The sequence below is a fragment of the Sarcophilus harrisii genome, chromosome 4 (assembly GCF_902635505.1).
Source record: "Sarcophilus harrisii chromosome 4, mSarHar1.11, whole genome shotgun sequence".
Classification (NCBI taxonomy): domain Eukaryota; kingdom Metazoa; phylum Chordata; class Mammalia; order Dasyuromorphia; family Dasyuridae; genus Sarcophilus; species Sarcophilus harrisii.
The window spans coordinates 70,309,132-70,332,042 of NC_045429.1; the positions used below are offsets into that span (position 1 = coordinate 70,309,132).

A 22,911-nucleotide genomic window follows, 5' to 3' on the forward strand; every position below is an offset into this window, starting at 1 on the left:
CTTGGGAGTATATGAAATGAATTACTCACTGTCCAACTCCTTCCTTTTCCTTCTTCCCTATTGCCTTCTCTCATCTCCTCTTTCCTTTTTTTATTCTCTCCTTTACTTATTCTCCCTGGACACTTTTCTAATGAAGCATTCAGCATTGTCAAAGAGACTGAATGAGGCTGGGTCAACCAAATTTGACAGAGAAGAGACTAGAAGATTTCTATAGACTTTGATACTAAACTAATACAAGGAAAATGATATGCCGCTTTGGTTTTGGAAATAGATATTAATTTACTTTTCCCCAGGGATGGTGTTAAAATGTCAATGAGGAAGATTCTCTGCAGAAAGAGTATCTTTCTACCCACCTTTCTTCACTTTTTTATCTGACCACAGTCAATGCCCTCATTTTTCCTTTCTTTCATATCCAACAGTGGTCTTTAGGATATTGAGGAACAGAAGGGATGGAGTCTTGATTGAATGGGATCTTAGAAATGCTTGAGTCCAATCCCCTTGTTTTTTGCAGAGAAGGACAATGGAACCTCGAAAAGTAAGTGACTTTGGGAAGCTCCATTGGTAAAATAGGACATTGGCTGAACCTGAATATAAAAGATTTGGGTCCAGATGTTGCATCTTCTATTTTCACTTAATATCTCTAAGAGTCAGATCTTCATCTGCAAAATGAGGGATGTGGACCATATAGCATCTAAGGTTCCTACAAGTTCTAAGTCTGTAATCCCATGACATGCCCAACACATATGGGTAGTAAATGGCAAATACAAGATTCAAAACCAGGTCTTTGAGCTCCAAAATCCAATATTTTTTCTACTTGTTTCCTGTTCTCTACTCATTGTTTGCTCACTAAAGATCCTCTAACATTTGAAGTGATCAATCCTAAAATTGCAAAACCCCAAATACCAAAACCAGATGTTTAAAAAATCAAATCAAAATCAGCCATGAACTAAAGGATTCATTTTCCCTAAATTTATGCTTAGTGAAATTTCCTTTCTCTTCCTGTCCCGCCTGCAACATAGAGGGTTTTGTGTTTCCAAAGGACACTAGATTTGGAGGAAAAAGAAGAGTCAGACATGATTTACTTTGAATCTTTTCTTGCCTTACTAGAGATAAGGGCCATGGAGCTTTTCTTATTTCCTGAGGGGATTAGAAGATGAGGTTCTTTGTGGAAGGATGGGAGAAAGCTCTCAGTCACAGAAGAAGGGCTTATTAAGTGATAATCCTAGATAAAACTCTAGTAATCAGTCACTAACTGTCTACTTGATGATGAGAAAATATGAAGGCATTTAATTAACTCTGAAAAATCCACATAAAACACTCACTCTCTCTCTCTCTCTCTCTCTCTCTCTCTCTCTCTCTCTCTCTCTCTCTCTCTCTCTCTATCCCTCTCTCTCTCTCTCTCCTTCCCTCCCTTCCCTTTCCTCCCTCCCTTCCTTCCTCTCTCCCTTTATCTTCCCTTTCTCAGTCTCTTTGTCTGTCTCTTTGCCTGCCTGTCTCCCCTTCTCTACTCCTGCCTCTGTTTCACCCCCCTTCTTTTTCCTGTTATGTTCTCTATCTTTCCCCTTTCTCCTTCTCACTTCACCCCTGACTCCTCTCCTTTCTGCTCTTCTGTTTAGAAACATTGAGCAACATTGCTTGGATTCACTTTTCCCTGCTATGAGGCCTCTATCTAGATCTTTATGAATAGAGATGGAATGTTGTCTGCCCCAATAGAATCCAAACTGACTGAAGAACTATTTAACTTTTGTCACTGTATTTCCAGTGCCTTAGTCAATGTCTTAGATAACAAGACTCTTGTTGATGTTGATAACTAGGGAGGTAGAAATTTCAAGACAGCCCCCTTGTCAGACAGCTTCAAGTTGGTGATACTCCTGAACTGAGGAGGCAAAATAGTTCAAAGATTTGGAATCACAGTCTTTTTTAGATCCTATCTCCCCCATCTCCCCGCTATGAAATAGACTGGAAATCCATATGTGTATTTGTCTATTTATATCACCTGACCTGTTCTTTTAATTTTATATTAAAGTACTGTTTCTACTAATAAGATCATCATTATGCTTCCTTTTTTCTCACTTTCATTTTCAGTATCACTATAACAATGGTCTGAAGGCATAAGTCATGGTGCATTGTAAACAGTGAAAGGTATTAGTTATAAATATGTTCTGGTATTTCCGTTTACTAAGCTCTACTGAATAAGACCTAGGATGGATTTGTTTTACATTGAGCTCTGAACTATAAGTGGGTGGTTTTAACAAGGCTTCAGAGACTTTCCCACCCACCTCCTATCACAGGTCCAGATGTACCATATCATCATTGTATACTAAAGGAACAATGTAGGAGGGATGACAATGGCCACCAAAGAGTTTGACCAGTCCACTATTGGCTCCCACATTTTGGAAAACAATAGATATATAAAGTAGCGTGATATAGTGTAAAAGAATGCTGGATTTGAAATTGGCAGAGACTTGGATTTGAATCTTACTTCTATTACCTGGACAAGTCATTTAATATCTAGAAAATGAAGATAATATCTACTTCACTGAATAGGTCAAATAAAGTAATTTACAAACTTTGAGCCATATATAAGTTTGCTCTGTTAGTAAGACTATCTGAGAGTCATTCACCAGCATTCTAAGTCACTTTCTTTGTCCCTAACAGACAATGTGAATGTTCATTTAGAATTATCTTTATGTAGCCATGAGGGTAGAGGAACAATAGAGATAATGTACTTATTTTTTTTTGTTTTATTTTTAACAATAACTTTTTATTTTTGAAATACATGCAAAGATAGTTTTCAACATTCACCCTTGCAAAACCTTATGTTCCAAATTTTTCTCTCCCCTCCCCGCACTTCCTCCCTGGATGGCAAGTAATCCAATATATGTTAAACATGCAATTCTTCTATATAAATTTCCACATTTATTGTGCTGCACAAGAAAAATAAGATAAAAAAGGAAACAAATGAGAAAGAAAACAAAAAGGAAGCACACAACAACAAAAAAGGTGAAAATACTATGTTGTGATCCACATTCAGTCCCCACAGTTCTTTCTTTGGGTACAGATGGTCTCTCCTTTACAAGTTTATTGGAATTGATCTGAATCAGCTCATTGTTGAAAAGAGTCAAGTCCATCATAGTTGATCATCACATAATCTTGGTTCTATTCACTTCACTTAGCATCAGTTCATGATGGCTTTTCTAAAATCATCCTGATGATCATTTCTTATAGCACAATAATATTTCACAAAATTCATATACCATAACTTATTCAGATATTCCCCAACTGATGGGTATCCCCTCAGTTTCCAGTTCCTTGCCACTACAAAAAGGACGACTAAAAACATTTTTGCACATGTGAGTCCTTTCCCATTTTTTATAATCTCTTTGGGATACTGGCCCAATAGAGACACTGGTGGATCAAAGAGTATGCAGTTTGATAATCTTTTGGGCATAGTTCCAAATTGCTCTCCAGAAGGGTTGAATCAGTTCACAACTCCATTAAGAATGTATTAGTGTCCCAGTTTTCCTACATCCCCTTTAACATTTATCATTATATTTCCTGTCATTTTAGTACATCTGAAAGGTGTGTAGTGATACCTCAGAGTTGTCTTAATTTGCATTTCTCTGATTAATAGTGATTTAGAGCACTTTTTCATATGACTAGAAATGACTTTAATTTCTTCAATTGAAAATTGTCTGTTCATATCCTTTGACCCTTTAGATGATGTTCTTATTGAAGACAAGGGGAGTGGAAACCCCAAAAGAGCAGAGAGGTTTGGATAAGATTTGTCCTCTCTCAGGACAAAAAATAAGAGAAACCAGGTCTAGCACCATTTGTATTCTAGTTAACATCAAGTGTGAATGACCAATCAATATGCATTTATTCAATGGTATAGAGGTAGTGAGTTGCAATGCACTAAGGACTGACCTTGAAGTCAAGAGAACATGGCTTCAAACTTTGCCTGGGACACATGTTCCAGGCAACTCTCTGAGATTATAAATTGCAAAGAAGGTACCTGGAAGTCTTTCCCTATCTGTCTTAATTCTAGGCTTTCCCTCTATTGCTGATTTATTTATCCTCTATGTAGCTTGTTTGCATATAGTTGTTTTTATGCTGTTTTCTCCATAAATTTGTCAGCCTCTCAATGTCAGGGACTGTCATTTGACTTTCTTTTGATGTCCAGGACTTAGCACAGTGCCTGGCACATGAGTGATGCTTGCTAAATGTTTATTGGCTAACTCACGAGTTTCTTCACAGGGAGCTCTCCAAAGCAATGAAGTCACAGGTTCAGATCCTAACTTCAATTAGATAAGTTAAATATTATATTATCATAAATTGAAATTAACCATATCCTCAAGGAATTTATATTCCTTTAATACATTAATTTTTAAAAATACCTTGATACAAATAATATGATGTTTATTGTGATGTTTTAAAGACTTTTTATAACTTTGGGGGCACTCAGTGATGTATAGCCCAAGGACCATCTCTCCTTTCCAGGCTGAGGATTTCCTCATGCCTATCTTCATTGCTTTGGTCTAGTACCTAGTAGGAAAATCTAGGATGTAGGACCTGAAGTCTTCTCTTCAATCTGGTATCATCAATTGTTTCTAACCAGAAACTGAATAATAAAACAGCAAAAAAAGCTGTTACTCACAGGCACCAGAGTTTAGGGAATTTTGTTTTAGAAATTGTATTGGAAATAATGGCTCTTCTATGAAAGAAACTCTTACATGGCTAACAATTTCTGTAAAAAGATGGACCCCCATGACCCTAATCTCATTATTGCCAGATTCCCTTTCAGCATTCCAGCCCAGGGATGTTTTTTTTCCTCTCAAATCCACTCCTCTTCTTGTTTTTACAGTCTTCTCCATCCCAAGGACACTTGTGTTTTCATACATGGGTGAATTATCCTGCTAATGCAGGTGACTCTACTTAGTGCTCAATAGTGGTGGTACTGACCATTTGCATTCTTGCCTGGGGCATTTTTCTCCCTCTGTCTCCATAGTGTTGATCACTGTGGTATTCAGACAAAAAGGCATGGGGGAGGAGCTATTCCCTTAAATAATCTAGATGCATGATAGGATATGAATGCATGCATTAATTACTTGTAGTCAGACCCCTAGTGTAGCCAGATTCCACCTCTATTATTGCTTGTTTGCTCTTTCTCCTAACATTGAGACTTAGTGTGTTTATTAAAAATCTAATATGCAATAATATGCTTTGCCTTTAAGAATGAACAGGTTTAGTTATCATGGTGGTTGGTGGCAGGTGCTTCAGTTTCATACACAGTTCTTCATTGTCCTTTCTTCTATCCCTCGCATTCTTAAATAGCTATCCTATCCCTCATTCTTCCATTTGGCTAGGAGGACATTTTTTCATTCTTGTAGACTCAGGAATGAACTCCCTTGTTTTTATTTATTTATTTTCACTTTAAAAAGCATTTCAATTTTATTAGTATTCTTCAACCACCAAGAGGTAATAGTGGGAGTCTGACATTTTGGTTGATAATTTCCTGACATTAAAAAAAAAAAATCCTTACTTTACCCAGAAGACAGTCAGTTATACATCTGGGAAGTAGCCTATAGGGCATTTTATATTTAAGCCCATTTGAGAGGCACTGAAATGGCAAGTATGCTGAATTTGAAGTTAGGAGAGATCTGGCTTTGAATCTCAGCTCTGATACTACCTGTGTGATGTTGGGTCAATCAGCCTCTTAACGTCTCTGTTTCATCTGTAAAATAGGGATAGAGAAAGGATTTTATTGGCATAGGGATCTCTCAAATTAGAAAACTCTCTTTACCAGAGTAGGTTAGCGCCTTCTTTGAATGTACAGTCTTAGTAAGTTGCTAGAATAGATGTACGGAGCTTGAATGTGGCCCAAACTAGAATAAACTGTAATAGGGAATTATACAAAATAAATGGAATATAACACAGCATAGATAATGTTAATGTATGGTTTTCTGAGACAATATATAGTTTTACTCATCTTGATGTATGGTTTATGTATGGTCACTGTTTCTATGAGTTTTTTTTTTTTTAATCACTGACCTAGGGTACCAAGGGTTTAAGTGAATTCTGTAACATCCCACAACTGGTATGTGTCAACAGAAGAAAATTAACCTGGCTTCAAGGCCAGCTCTCTAATCTCTACCCAGTGCTGCCTGTCATGTATCAAATGGGGATGGTAATAGCACATCCACACATTCACCCTTCTCTCTTCCATCCCCCTGCTATGAGACAGACACATGCACACCATGAGAGAGACAATAGTCACAACTCAGGGGTTTAACTTGCACCTTTGCTTCACATTTTCCCCTTTTGCTTGGTGCTAAAGCAGTTGCTGCCTCTAGAGCTGTTGATGACTTTGTATTATTTACCTCAAACGGATATAGAGAGCATCAAATAGGATAATTAATTTAAACCACTTTCTAAACATTAAAACTTTATCCATCTTCATCATTATATTCACCATCTCCCAGAATGGTGGGGGTTGGGCAGTGACATATATTGCCTGTAGAAACACTACCCAAGGTATTTGGTGGTTGTGTAAAGGTGATCCAGGCTTGACAGCAGAAATTAGCAGAGTTTAATAGGGGATGGAGAGGAGACAGAGATGCTAGGGAGGATTCATCTATTCTATATCTGAATTGCCAAGCTCATCAGAATAGTAGTTCAGTGAATTACTTTAAACAAGTAAAGAAAAGAAGTTATTTACTTGCAGAACACTGTCTTTAATCTAGGTTGTTGCACTCCTATAGGACTAATCAGACAAAGCTAGAGGTTTTATCCTGACTTCCCCACAGACTAGGAGTCATTTCTATCTTCTGTTAGGTATTGCAAGGTCTATAAGGTTGGTATGACATCATTGGTGAGTTAGCTGACCATCGATACTAATATTACAATATGTCCCACTTGGGAAGAATTGTCTCATTCTATCTTTAAAGCAGCTTAAAGTTTGCAAAACAACTATAATATATTATCATAAAATTTAGGAAGAACCTTCCTGGAGCAGCTTATTCAAGTCAAAGAGTGAAGAAGTAAAAATGTTCTTGAACCATTCTAAAAATCTCCTTAGAGCTCTTATTTTTCTATACTGACCTTCCTGCCCTTGACCGATTTTTCCCTTTCCTGGAAATGGTCATAGCACTAGAAAATTCTCTGTCTTTGAATCCTTGGATGATCCCTCCAGGAAAACTGAGGTGGCCAACGTCCCTTGGTTCGTTTATGGAATCCTGGCTTTCACTTCACAAAATTATCTTATTCCTTCCTTAGGATGGCTTTTGTAATGATGGTGATGGTTATAGTGCTGGTGGTCATGATAGTAGTAGTAATGGCAATGGTGGCAATATTTTGTTGTTGTTCAGTTATGGCTGACTTTATGACCCTATTTTGGTTTTCTTGGCAAATATACTAGAGTAGTTTGCCATTTCATTCTTCAGCTCATTCTATATATGAGGAACTGAGGCACACAGGGTTAAGTGACTTGTCTAGGGCCACATAGCTATTAAGTATTTGAAGTGAGATTTGAATGGAGGAAGATGTATCTTCTGATTCCAGGCTGGTACTTGATCCACTGAATTACCTAGCTTCCTCCTTGGTCTTATATCTTGGGAGGCCTTATTTATGGCCTTTTCCCCTCTAGAGCATGATTTGACCAGAGAATGTGAATGAGAAAGAATTTTAAAATAGTGTCATCCCCGGGAAAACTGGGACACTGATGCATTGTTGGTGGAGTTGTGAATGAATGCAACCATTCTGGAGAGCAATCTGGAATTATGCCCAAAAAGTTATCAAACTGTGAATACCCTTTGATCCAGCAGTGTTACTACTGGGCTTATATCCCAAAGAGATACTAAAGAAGGGAAAGGGACCTGTATGTGCCAAAATGTTTGTGGTAGCCATGTTTGTAGTGGCTAGAAACTGGAAAATGAATGGATGCCCATCTTGGAGAATGGTTGGGTAAAATGTAGTATATGAATCTTATGGAATATTATTGTTCTGTAAGAAATGACCAGCAGGATGAATACAGAGAGGCTTGGAGAGACTTACATGAACTGAGGCTGAGTGAAATGAGCAGAACCAAGAGATTATACACTTCAACAACGATACTGTATGAGGATGTATTCTGATGGAAGTGGATTTCTTTGACAAAGAGAAGATCTAACTTCGTTTCAATTGATCAACGAGGGACAGAAGCAGCTACACCCAAAGAAAGAACACTGGGAGATGAATGTAAACTGTTTGCATTTTGGTCTTTCTTCCCGGATTATTTTTATCTTCTGAATCCAATTCTTCCTGTGCAACAAGAGAACTGTTCGGTTCTGCACACATATATTGTATCTAGGATATACTGTGACATATTTAACATGTATAGGACTGCTTGCCATATGGGGGAGGGAGTGGAGGGAGGGGAAAAGTCAGAACAGAAATGAGTGCAAGGGATAATGTTGTAAAAAATTACCCAGGCATGGGCTCTGTCAATAAAAAGTTATAATTATTTTTTTAAAAAAAGAAATAGTGTCATCCCTTTATTCTGAGAGATAGCTGTGATAGCTAGTGTGTATGATGGTAAAGTTAAGGTTGAAATCTGAACTATATGATCTGGGTGATCTTCATGTCTTTAAGCCTTAATTTACCAATCTATCTCTATTTCCCATTCACTAAACTCCAGTGACTTCCTATTTCCTTTAGGATCAAATGTAAAACCCTCTGCTTGCCTCCTAACTTATCCCTTTCCTACCTTTCCAGTTCTCTCACACCTCACTCTTCATGTTCTCTGTATTCCCAATGACACAGTGGTTATCTTGCTGCCCCTTGAACATCTTCCAACTCAGTATATTTTCCCTGGTGGTCTCTTATGTCTGGAGCTCTTTCTCTTGTTCATCTTCCTTTCCTGATTTCCCTGGCTTCCTTGACTTTCTTCAAGTGTCAGCTTCCTTCGCTTCCTTCATTTTAGAGTTTCTCCTCTGAGATCATTCTCAATTAATCCTGGACATAGTTGTTTACATGTCACCTCCCCTCCCCAATTAGATTGTGAGTAACTTGAGGGCAGACATTATCATTTGTCATTTTTTGGTGTCACCATTGCATAGTACAGTGCCTGAAATATTTTAATAAATAGTTGTTGAGTGACAATAAAATGGGAATGCTAATAATTGTAGTACCTACTCCATATGCCTGATGTAAGGCTCAGAAGAAATGACCTCGCTCTCTCTGTAGTGTGCTTTGCAAGTTTTTAGGGACTGTATAAATATCAGTTGTCATCTTCATCCTTTTGGCCTTCCTGACAAATCAACCTCCATCTAATGAAAGCTTCTATTTGAGGGAGTTAAAATCTAAGGTATACTTCAAAAGAGTTGAGAGATATGGTTTTCCCAAGGATTTCTGGCTCAGAGACCAGGATCTCTGTTTCTCCGGGTGGGAGATAGCAACTTACAACTGGAAGGTGAAAGTAAGTAGATGTTCAGAAAAAAGTAAAGAATTCATTTCTTTCCATCTCTCCAATTAACTTCTCTCCATTTCATTTGTTCTACCAATCATCTCTTCTTCCCCCACTTCTCCTGAAGACAAATGTGATAATTGCCATGTGCTCCTGTTTACTCAGGGAGGGGGTGGGTCTGCCACCCCCAACTGGGCAGGTTCCCAAAGGAAAACATTCTCCCTGCCTGGGTGCTGGTACCCACTGAGCATTTTCCCTGCGCAGGTGTACTGCCACCCCCGGACCTTTTCTCACCGTCTGTCATCATCCCCATATAGTGTGTGCACGTGTGTGTGTGTCAGTCCTAGGTTATCAGAGCTTGTAGATGAGAAAGGAAGGTAAGAACCAGAGGATGAGGGAAGCCTTTAGCTAGATAGCCATGAGCCAACATTCTGGTCTACTGATAGTTATTTCAGCTAAATGGGGAGGGATTAATCCTTGGAAGGGCACTCTTCCTCATCCTTTCTTTTGCTAGGGTCCTTTTTGAGAGGGGTTCCCTTCCTGATTAGGGTTTTATTAAAGTTCCTTTCCTTTTTTAGACAATCCTGGAAACCTGGGGAGGGAAGGACAGGAGAGACAGGTGAATGGGTACCCTGAACTTGGCAGAGGATTCTGAATAATATTGGTATTTTTCACCAGAGTGAACCTTGTTTAGAATAGTTTGCAATGACTTCTCAGTGTCTCCTGAAGCAAGAGTGGATGAAAACCTATAATAATAGTCCATGAAAGCAGCTTGTGAGAATAGAGCCTGTCACTTGTTGGGGGGTGGAAGGAGGGGGCTAGTGGAAAGAGAATGAAAGAGAGAAAGCACACACACACACACACACACACACACACACATTTACCCTTCTCTCTTCCACCCCCCTGCTATGAGACAGACACATGCACACCATGAGAGAGACAATAGTCACAACTCAGGGGTTTAACTTGCACCTTTGCTTCACGTTTTCCCCCTCCTGCTTGGTGCTAAGGCAGTTGCTGCCTCCAAAGCTGTTGATGACTTTTAAAAAATGTTATTTTTTCCCTCTCTCAAAAGACACTTCAGCAGTCGTCTCTCCTACACTGGACAATTTTAAGATTTTTAATAATGATGAATCAGATGCAGATTGAAGGCTTAATTAGCCTTGGAAAGAAAATAAGAAAGGAAAAAAACCCCTCCCATCTTGAGGGAAGAAAGAATGGTGTCCATTGTCTGCCCACTGCTGCCTGTCCCCTCCCCCCCCCCAACTGGCCTTGTTACTGATTCATCAACCAATGAATATGGTGGGGTGAGACCCCCCCCTGGTAAAGGGAGGTATTGGGAGAAAGTACAGGGAGAGAAAGGCTGGCGAAGGAGGCTGAGAGGGGGCAGCAATTCTATTAAAAGGTTTGTGAATAATCTAGGAAGGATGTCAAACAGCTTTCTCCAGAAAAACCTTTTAAACTGTCAATCATCTTTAATCATTCCCCAGGGCAGTGGTTGTAGCTACTGCTCATTTGCTGCTGTTCATCATCATCATTGTTGACATTGGGTAATGCCAATCCGTCATCACAGTGGCCCTAGCGTTGTGAGAGGTGCCACTCACAGTGACTCTTATCTAAACAAAGAGGTGTAAGACAGGGTCCTTGCCTTTGACATGTTCTAGCCTGAAAGAAGAGTAAATCTGGGCTATGGTCCTCAGGAAAGTAAAACACATTTGTTCCAAGAAGCACTAATCAATCGATCATCGTAACTAATCAGACTTCTTCTTGCACAGGGTTGTATATAGAAACAAGGCTGTTTCTTGATCATTAAATTCATGTTGCAGTCTTTTTAGTAGGGGCTGACACTTCAAGTCTCCCAGAGAAATAACTTCTTGCCACCATTAAAATCTGTACAATAAAAGAGAGCCATAATGACCTTCCATAGGTTATTAATAGTGATAATTGGCATTTGCATAACAATTTAAGATTTGAAAGCATTTTACTGCTTATATGACTGTTGACTGACAATCTGATTGTGGTTGCTACCCTTTAAGATAAGTATACATGAGGCAGATCCAAGATGGTGGAGAGTAGACACATCTTTATCTGAGGTCCTCTTAGTGTTCCTCAGATCAATACCAGAAGATAAGTAGAGATGAGGAAACTAATGCTTATAGAAGTTGTTTTGTGGTCACATAGATATTAAGTTCAGAGGTGGAATTTGAAGCTGGGTCTTTCTCAGATTGTACAATCTTTAGGGACAAGGACTATCCATTGCCTCTTTTTATATCCCCAGCATTTAGCACAGTGTCTGGCATGCAGAAAGCTTTTATATATTTATTGACTGATTAACTGACTATGAGTATAGTATGTTACCCATGAAACCACATTGTCTCCTTGCTCCCCTGGCAGCTGGGTTAATTCTTTTGGATGCCTGACCTAAGTCCTCTCTATTTTTATTTAAACTGATTCTATTTCAGTTGTTGTTCGTTCTTCATTTTTGAAGAGGAATAATGACATCACCAGTGAAGTCTTGACTTACATGTGAATTGAATGTAAGTGAGACAGAGTTGCACAGTCATCATTCTCAATCTCTCTTCAGTAGAGCCAAAGTATGGGCCATATATGTTGCAATTGGAAGGACTTAGGCTCTGCTTAAGTCCTCAAGTCCTTAGGTCTCTACTGTGTTGAGGAGAGAACAAAAGCAAAAAGGGTTGAGGTTAGGTGTGAAAGGGAAGGTTGATACCAAAATTATTATGGGAAATTTCTAACACTTCAGGAGGTGATGAGTATCTAATTGAAAAGCTTAGATGATAGGTCTCAAGAAGTCAGAGAGTTTGAGAGTTGCATTGGTGGAGGGAATTGTTACTGATGAAATGACAGAGCTCCCTATAGCTTGTCTTTTAGGTGACTGATGCCTTCATTCCTGCTAGTTGGGAGTGTACCATAGCCACCATAGGTGGCTCATATAATACATGTGGTCACTCACCCTTTGCCTCTTCTGGGAGAATGTCACTTGATCTTGCAAATCCAAATCAAAGCCAGGAGAGATACTTAGTAATAGAATGTAATTATACTTGTTAAGATTCCATAGCTACGATTAATGAGAGAGTAATGATGGTTCATATTTATGTGGCACTTAACAGTTACAAAATGCTTTCCTTACAACAATTGTGACACAAAGTAGTGCAAAATGTATTATTCTCATTTAACAGATGAAGAAACTGTTTCAGAGAGGTGCTGTAGATTTCTGAAGGTTACATAATTGGAGTTAAGCTAGGATTCATGTCCAGGTCCTTTGATTCCAGGGTCAGTGCTCTTTTTTACCCACACACTACATTTTCCCTCATGGGTACCATTGGAATAACAATGTGACTGTTTTTCTATCTTCCAGACCAATGATGCCTTAGGAGCCACCTGGAATTGGCTGTACTTCATCCCCCTCATCATCATCGGATCCTTCTTTGTTCTCAATCTTGTCCTGGGAGTGCTTTCCGGGTAAGCGAAGTTATTCTGGCTACTTTCAGAATTGTTACCCAGTGTAATTTGCTTGTCCCCATTGTAAAGCATGGATGTCTTGGTCCTGGGAATGCAAATTTCCCAGAATATCTTTATGGCAAGATGCTCCTTGAAGTATGCCTTCCCAGGGACTCCAGTGAGGTAGTACAGACCCAGGACCTAAAGAAAAGTTTCTCATGATTAGTACTATCAGGCTATTCATTGAAGTCCTAACTGATATTTAGAAATGAATGCTCCAGTCTGTGATAGGGGAAAGTTAAATTGTTGTTGTTCAGTTATTTAAGTTGGTCTAATCTTTGTGACCCCATTTAAGTTATTTTTGGCAAAGATATTGGTGTGGTTTGCCATTTCCTTCTTTAAAAAATTTTACAGATGAGGAAACTAAGGCAAACAGGGTTAAGTGACTTGCTTTGGGACACACAGCTAGTAAGTGTTTGAAGCCTAATCTGAGCTCAGGAAGACGAGTCTTCCTGATTCCAGGCCTGGGTATTCTATCCACTGCATCACTTAGCTGCACCAACTTAAATTATTCTACCTTTATGGGATGCCCAAACTCTCTCTCTAACTGTGTTGCTCTTGTGAAGTACAAGAAAAAAAATTAGACATGATTTTAGTTCTTGAAAAGCTTATAAATTTTACAGGGAATTAAGACACATATTGAAAAATCAGAACAACACAGTATATAATTAAGGGTAAAAACTGTGTGGTACATAATAAGCCTAATGAGAACTTAGTGACAGGAGGAATCATTGAAAGGAGTTTTCGTGAAGGAGCTTTCAGAAGGGATGGGTTGATTGAGGATGAGTGGGCAGGACCCTAGTCCTAGAAAATGTCATATACCTAGATCAGGACAGTACCTCAGAGGCTCTCTTTTACTGGTGAAGAAACTGGTCCAAGGATGTTGTGAATTACCCAAATTATATATGTAGTAAGCTCTGAAAGCAAGATTTGAATATGTCTCCTTTGACTCCAGAACTCTTTCTGCAGAGACAATAGGAGCATTTCATATAGGGAGAACAGCATGAGCAAAGATGCAGAGGAGAGAATTTGTATGCTATGTTTTTGGTAGCAATATGTCTGGTCTGACTTTAAAAACATCAGAGAGGATAATTTATATACTTTCCTTATGATAATTTCATACTCAAAAAAAGTTCTATAACCAATAAAATGGGAATTTGTCCTCTGAAATTATTTGTTTTCAATATGGAAGAACTTATTTGCTATGGTGGAAATTATGGGAAGCTGAGGGGAAATCACTATGCCATTTGAGAGTTTATGATGTAGAAGGAGGAAAAAAGCTAGACATGGCCTGTCATACATATTAAATTTTAGAAAAGTAAAATTTAAAGGTTCATAGATAGGATAAGAAGGCTGACCAAAATTCCATAGGACCAGTCATCCCTGGAGGGATAGGAGAGTCTCTTTTCTTTTCTTTTCCATGTTATCACAATAAAATCAAATTATGCCCACACTCTCTAAGTATACCCATAACAGAGATATAATTCTCAAGCATTCTTTCCTTTTTACCTTTTTATGCTTCTCATGAGTTTTGCATTTGGCCTAAAGCTTCTCCTTTCCCTAATGAAGATTTCATACAGCTGTCACACTGATTTTCCTGACACACAGGCTGTGTCACTCCCTTGGTCAATAAATGTCAGTGGCTCCCAATGGCCAATATATTCCTGTATTTGACATATTACAGTATATGTGACAAATAACAGTATCAGTCAAAATCGCATCTTAAAAAATTTTCCTCTTATTGATCACTATATCTTGCAGAGGATGAGGAGATAGAAAATCCTATGAAGAACTTGGTGCCCTTCAGAATCCTGTCCTATCTTTCCATTCTCATTAATTTCCTCCATGTACCCCATAGTCCAGCCAAAGTGACCTTGCTTCTCTTTGTATCAATCTTCTGCATCTATGATACTGATCTGGCTATCCCCCATGTCTATGATGAATTTTCTCTAAGAATCTCTTGTTTCTTTCAAGACTTGACTCAAGTGACATGTTATGTGAGGTTCCTGTCTTCCCCCATCACCTTTTAAAATTATTCTGTATCTATTTGTGTGTATGTAGTATAAATTCCCATACAACAGAGACTGTTTTCACTTTTGTTTAATGCTCAAAATACAGCTAGACATACAATGGTGAATTCATTGATTGAATGAAACAGATGATCCTCAACCATTAATCAGAGGCTAACAATTCATCTCCCTTCCCAATGACTGAATAGTGCCTTACTGATACAAATCTACATTTATTCTCCTTATGACCTTGTTCCAACTGCTTAATGTATGCATTCCCCAAAGGTCTTCCTGAGGAATTCTTCTCTCTATCCACTATCAATCTTACTTCCACAGTTTCAACTGCCACATCTGTGTAAATGATTCTCAAATCAAAATCTCCAACCCTCATCTCTCCCTGAATCCAAGATCCACAATTATACTTGGAATGGTCCATAATGGGATCCCAATCTCAGTATGCTGAACTGATTGCCTCTTCCCCACCCCTCATACTTGTTCTACCCTCTTCTGATCTCATTACTTCTGTTTGGGGTGTTACCAATAATTTGTTTTCCTTGAAACTTGGGATTTGTCCTTGATCTATCCCTTACCTCTCAGATTCTATCATATACCAAGTCTCATTAACCCCACCTCTACAACCTCTCTTGTGTCCATCCAATCTCCCAATCTCACTGACACTACCATTGTACAGGGTACTTATTACCACCCACCTGTATTACTGCAATAGCCTCCACCCCCATCATCCTTCAATCTGTTTCATCCTGTTGGCAGGATGTTCTGTCTGACTCACTAATATGGTCATGGCATTCCTTTATCCAAATTTTCTCCGTGACTTTCTTAGGTCTCAAGTCAAGTTCAAAGTTTTACATGGCATTTAAGGTCTTCCATATATTGATATCATCTTATTTTTCCAGCTTTATCTCATATTACTCCTCTTCAAACAATTTATACTTTAGCACACCTGGGCTATTCTTCAGCAATGTCACTTCTTTGAGTCTTCTCACTGTGGTCGGCTCAGGATGTCTCACTTACTCCTCTTCACATGGACCCTCACTCATAATCACTTTATATAGCTTTCTGTTCTTTTTGGTGAGACAGTTGGAGTTAAGTGACTTGCCCCAGGGTCACACAACTAGTAAGTGTTAAAGGTCTGAGACCAGATTTAAATTCAGGTTCTCTTAACTTCGGGGCCAGAACTCTTTCCACTGTGCCATGGACTTATTTTTATTTTCTGTATTTGCTATCTTTTTCATAACAAAGCATTTTTTCCCATATTGTTTAGGTCTTCTCACTTTATAGATTGTAAAATTCATGAGAGCAGGGACTTCAAAAAAAAAAAAAAGAAGAAGAAAAGAAAACTTCTTATCTCCCACAGAGTGCTCTGCAAACTATAGGTTCTTACTAAATATTGATGAATTTGAATAAAATTTGGGACACCCAAATTGCTGTAGTCCATTTGTTTTTCTCCTCCCTTCCCTCTAACAACCTTCCCCTTCCCCCACAAAACCCTTCCAAACCCATAAAGATCTCTTTGCAATTCCATCAGATGTTCCATATACTCACTTCATTTCTTAGGTAATTTGATTAAGATGTTTGAGGTTTAATTAGGAGAATTTAATATGGTTTCAGGGCCAAGGAAGAGTTTACAAGGAGGAGGGAAATGTGTGCTGACAAATCATTGATGCTATCCAATTAATCTCAAGTATGACATTGTGATGTCTCTTAACAAAGTTGAAATGAGATAGGGCAGTAATGTTTAGGACAGCATCCTAAAAACAAAAGTTTACATTTATATTCTGTCAACACTATAACTTTGTGAGATAAGCAAGTATGATTTAGAGATTAGAAAACTGAGACCCAGAAAAATTCAATGTCTTCTATGTAATCACACACATAATGTCAAGGCCAAGATGTAAATCCATAAACCCCTTGCTTACTATTTTACACTTCATAGACATATATTTGGTTATCTTCTTTCTGATGAATTGTTTCTGGTCATTCTGTGGATGCTGTAACTGTTCTGTCTGAATGATCCAGAATTTGACATTTATTTCCCTGATGGCAAAATCTTATCTTTCCATCATTCCCTCTGTTTTGCTCCTATTAAATCAGTTATTTACCTTTACTCCACCTTTAGTACCCAAACCCCATTCTATTTCCCCAATGTACCACCAGTACTCTGGTCTGACTTTCCTACTTTTTGTTTGTTTTCCTGCCTGAAGTTTGGTTCATTACTTTAATCATATTCTGTCCTTTCCTTTCAAATTCTGAACTTTCTTATCTCATCCTTGTATCTTGCCAAACTACCAATCATGTATTATCCTCACCATTTGCCCTATCACTTGAGTGCTACATAAGAGGAAGTCACACAACTGTGCTGACTGAGGTCACAAATTTATACAATTTCATCTCAATCAGGTCCTTATAGATTTTTTTTATACTTCAATTATTGATTCTATCTTACCCTTTCTATAATGACTGCTGCAAAAACTTTCGTCTCCTTAGGTCTCCTCTAGCATCCCTCCCTGTCAACAGAAACCTCACTTCCTACCAGTGACAAATAGAGACTATCCATCATCAGCTCCCTTCCTTCACTTATGCTATACCTTAAATCTTCTTGATGTTATCCATCAATTTTTCTTTGCTCTAATCTCTGCTGAAGAGGTATGTGTGTTTTTTTTTTTTATCACTGACAAGGATAATCCTTTTACCTATGGCTTTGATCCTATCCCTGCCTCCTTCCATGAGCTTATTCTTTTGATCACCCCCACTTTTTTCTGTCATTTTCAATTTCTCCTCTATCAGCTCTTTGCTGGCTACAAACGTACTTGAGTTTTCCTTGTCATTAAACACTTACTTTACTTGATTCATCTTTCTTCTTTTTGCAGCCAAATACCTAGAATGGGTTATCTTTACTCTCTTCCAATTTCTCACCTTTTGCTCACTTTTCAGTCCTGGGTCATTTGGCTTGATACTGTAAAAATGAACTAAAACTGAGTCTGCTTTCCAAGGTTAATAAAGATTTTTAAACCCTAAATCTAACAAATTTTACTCAATATTTCTTAGGCCTTATATTGGATTTAATATATATTTTTACCATGTTTAACATATATTGGATTACATGCTATTTAAGGGAGGGAGTAGGGGGAAATTGGAACACAAGGTTTTTCAAGGATCAATGTTGAAAAAAATATTCTTTCATATGTTTTGAAAATAAAAAATTTCCATTAAAAATTTTAAAAACAAGGTTTTAATAAAAATATTTCCAAGGCCTTTCTTCACTTCTCAGCAGTTTTGATGCTGTTCACCCATCCTTACTTTTAGAGCCTTACTCGTCCTTCAGTTTTGTGATACTATACTTTCATAGTTTTTCTCTTATTAGTCTGACAATTGCTTCTAAGTCTCTTTTTCTGCATCATCATCATCCATGTCCTCCTCCTTTGGGGTATTGCCCAAAGCTCTATCCAAAGCCTTTATCTTTACATTCTTTCTCAGTGATTTCATTAGCTCCCATGAGTTCAATTATCACTTCTATCCAGAAGACTCCTGAATCAATTTATTCGGCCTAATCTCTCTCCTGAGCTCCAGTTCCACATGAACAACTGATTGTTCGATATCTGTACCTGAATGTCCCATAGGCATTTCAAACTTGACATATTTAAAATGGAACTCAGTATTTACTCTCTTAAACCTGCTCTTTATTGTGACATCATGGACATTCCCCAGCATGGACATGGACCCATCCATATTCATACTTGGGTCTCATCCTTGTCTTTAAAAGAAACATCATATTTGGAAAAATAAATGCTGGATATGGAGATCTGGACCCTCTTTTGAATCTTAGTTCTTTACCTTTCATTTTTGTCTTAGTTATCTCTAGCAAATAGCACACTATACATTTTTATTGAATTGAATTGAAATTGTCTTGAGCCAGCTGTGAGATCTGTTTGCTTGTTTTCAACTGGAAGAAGTGGCTCTTATGGGGGAAGAAAGGTAACATGATTCCAGAAGAACAGATGCCTTCTTAGCCTTTCTGGAGGAATCAACAGCAGCAGCAGCAGTTGAGAATAGCTGGTGTGAACAAATTCTGACATTTACAACAGTGTTTACATTAAAAACCCTAGAGACCAGCATGAGAATATTTCTTCCCCTCATTTTGTGCTGTCTATTTTGTTTCTCTTTTCTTTTTCTTACTGAGGCATAGCTCATTTTGAAGATATTTTCATTCAGGGGCCATAGAGGATTTTGTGGTGGTAGCAGAATTTAGTGGAGGATACTAAAGTCAGGACCAGAGCCTGATCTGAAGTAGCTCAGTTTGAGAACAGGAGGGAGAATTGGATACTATGGATTATCCAGGTAGAAGGGAACACAGATGGTATCTGTTATACCATGTGGGAGATTCTTTTAGGATCCTCCCACTGGGCTGATCCTGCAGGGAATGGCTGAATGTAATTACTGTCTCATTACCTTGACACTTAGAATATAGGATTAGAAGGTAAGATAGTAGAAATGGTGCTTGTGTATACGTAGCAGTAAATATTGAATATGTATGTGTGTATTTAGAAAGTGACACAAGTCATTGTCTAAACACATATAGAGAATACATAGCTACATATACTCACATTGAGACTGCTGGATCTATGATTGTAGATATATATGGTCCTGAGTTCAAAGTCTTTCCTCCCTTATACTGTCATTATGGTGGTCATAAATATTAATGGATAATATTTGCATTTCCTTGACCCTACTCTCCTCTACTTATTCTTCAATCTGTCCAGTTGCTTCTTCTGTTTCCTTTACTGCTTCTTTAATTCATGTCATAATCACCAACCAACCCATTTAGGTGGGGACCACCCAAGACTCTGTCCTGGGCCCTCCTCTTTTCATTCTATACTATCTCACTTGGTGATCTCATCAATTCCCATGGGTTCAATTGTTAATTCTCTGCAAATGACTCTCAAATCTAATTATCCAACCCTCAGATCTCTCTTAATCTGCAGTAATACTGTACCATCAACTGCTTTTTGGACATTTCCATCTGAATGTTTTGTAAGCATCTCAAATCCAACATAACCCTAATAGAATACATTATCCTTCCTAAAATGTTTCTTCTTCTGCATTTTCCTGTTATACCAAGAGCACTACCATGTTCCCATGAGAGTAGAGAGAGACTCTACTCTTACCCCAAATACACTTTCAATTGCTAAATCTTTCTACCTTCCCAACATCTCTTGTCATTGTTTCTTCTTCCTTTCTCAAAGTCACCATTATAGTTGAGGTCCTCATCATCTCTCACTTAGAGTCTTGCAATAGCTTTATAATTTTTCTTCTTACCTCATTTCTCTCTTCTTCAACCTATTCTATCTTCTACTTTGAAGTGCTTTTTAAAGTATGTCTGACCATGTCAATTCTTCCCTCTGCTCCAGTCCACTCAAATTACAGGGGCTTCCTATTACCTTCAAGATCAAATGTAAAGTTCTCTGGCATTTAAAACTCATTTGACCCATTTCTTTCTTTTCACTTTATTCATCGTTATATACTCTATAGTCCAGCTTTGCTGACATACATACTATACCTCATGCACCATTGTCTTTCTCCTATCTCTGTGCATTCTTACTGACTATTCAGGCCTGGATGTTCTCCATCCCTGCCTCTCTTTCATAGTTTACTATGAAGTTCACCTTTTGCCAGAGGCATGAGATGGTTCTTCTAGCTACTAGAGCTTTTCCTTTGAGATCACCTTCCATCTAATCACCTATGTATTCTGCATGTATCTCACATGTACCTAATTAATTATCTTTTTTGTCTCCACTATTAGAATGTGAGCTTCTTAAAGTTAGGAACTATTTTTACTTTTTTATATCTATCTACAGCATTGAGAGCCATAGCTATCAACTAGTGTTGTTCAGTCATTTCAATCATATCTGCCGTAATCCTTTTGGGGTTTTCTTGGCAAAGATACTGGAATAATTTGCCATTTCCTTCCCTAGCTCATTTTACAGATGAGGAAATTGAGGCAAACAGAGTAAGTAATTTGTACAGGATGACACACCTAATAAATATCTGACACTGGGTTTGAACTCAGGTGTTCCTGACTCTAGACCCAGCATCCTGTCCAGTACCACCTAGCTGCCCACTTAACATAATAAAGCAAGTGCTTAATAGATGATCATTGACTGATCAATGAATTCAGACACGGGGCAAGATGAATGGTGATAAACTTGTGATCGAGCTCTACCAGAGAGCTAATTTTATCATCTATGCTTACTCCTACTCTTCCGTCCCCATAGAAGTATTGCCCCAATATAACCATTAGGAGTTAAAGCCCATTTTCTATTTGATCTGAGACAGATAGAAGACATGAACTCCTAGATAGTGAAACTGTTTTCTCTTTATGGTTAACACTCATTAGGATCCCATGGATAGCTGGAATCCACAGATTCCAATATTCCATCTACAAACTTGTTTTCAGCTGATCCTGCCCTGCTCAGTGGCTCACAGATCACATACCTCCATTACTGTGAAGCTCAGTGGTTTGACCTTCATTATTGTGCAAAATTCTACTCTGGACTGACATTACCACCCTCTCATTGTTATATCAAATCTTGTTCTTCAACCTCCTGCTCACTGAAATTCTTAGGGCCTTAGCCTCAAGGGAAGAACCAATCCATTAGTAACATACAGTGAACAATGAATTTCAGTATAGCAAAATACTGATCTGGTCAGTCTGGCTACTGGTTGGCTCTAAATCTTATCCAAACCTCCATAGGGGTTTAGTCCCAAACTCTCACCTCATGGTTAGGCTCAGGATTTTTAAGCTATTATGTCAATGTCTGAGACAGAATGAGGGTTTTTATTACATTGATTGGTTCTGTCCAACTTCTAATTTATTGATAATGAACCTAGACAGTTTGTAATGAACCCTGATACCTTACTGAGTCTTGACATTGGCCATAAATTCCCAAATGATAATGTGATCGTAACTACTTTTTTGCCTATATTATCAACCATTTTCATCACCTTGGAAAGGGTCCGCCACAGAATATTACATTACACTGAGATTAATAGTTTGCTAATGCCCCACTTTCTGCCCTACCCTATGATATATAGATACAAATAAACCTCATTTGTTTGTAAGAAACCTTTAGAATTTGTATTGAAAAGCAGCTGATGAACCAGCTCGAGTATTTTTTCCTTGTTATAGGGTAATGGCCAATAGATCAAGCTCTGGATTGTCCAGAGGTTTGTTTGTTTGATTGTTAGAGAGAGGACATGAAGTGAGGTAAATCCTAAAGAAGATTTTAAAGATAAATAAGGGACTGGATCCTCTACCATGTGATGGACAATCAAATGAATATTGGTCACTGGAAAGGAAAACATTTGGGGGGTATTAGAATTATTTCCCTATAGTAGACAAAGAATAGGGATGAGTCTTGCTTTGTACAAAACTAGGAGTGATAGGTTGCAGAGATAGATTTAGACTTGATATAAAGAAAACCTTCCCAACAATTTATAGCCATCCTAAAGTAGAATGTGCTACTTTGGAAGATGATGAGTTCCTTTTTACTGTAGGTATTCAAGCAGAGACTTGAAGGAGCTGGGGAAGAACTTTTGGGAAATATCAAGAATGTCCCTGTTGAGTCACCAGCTAAGCTAAGTCATCTCTGAAGTGTCTTCTGACTCAGAATTCATAATTCATTGTGGTGGGGAAATGGAAGGAGGAGAGAGAAAAGGGAGGATAGTAGAGTAAGTATTGGTGCTAGTAGAAGATAAAAAAGTGTGAAAATATGTTTGTAAGGAAAAGCCCACATCGAATGCTGTTAGGAATGTGCTGAGGTTGTTGGGATGTGTGTTTGTTGGATGGAGCATTCTGTATTTACAGAGGAAGTGTGGAGAGTGGTACTGTAACCTTTTTACTTCTCTCAAAGGAAATAGGATTTT

The 22,911-nt window shown here is 38.2% G+C and overlaps 1 protein-coding gene across 8 annotated transcripts in view; it reads left to right on the forward strand.

The window, feature by feature from the left end:
• The window catches only part of CACNA1E (calcium voltage-gated channel subunit alpha1 E), a 597,321-nt gene that overhangs the window by 386,278 nt on the left and 188,132 nt on the right, over positions 1-22,911 (forward strand). For all 8 annotated transcript variants that reach the window (XM_031936988.1, XM_003767485.4, XM_031936990.1 and 5 more), the window contains exon 9: positions 12,819-12,922. In XM_031936988.1, coding sequence (XP_031792848.1) covers positions 12,819-12,922 — 104 coding nt within the window. The remainder of the gene's footprint in view (positions 1-12,818; positions 12,923-22,911) is intronic.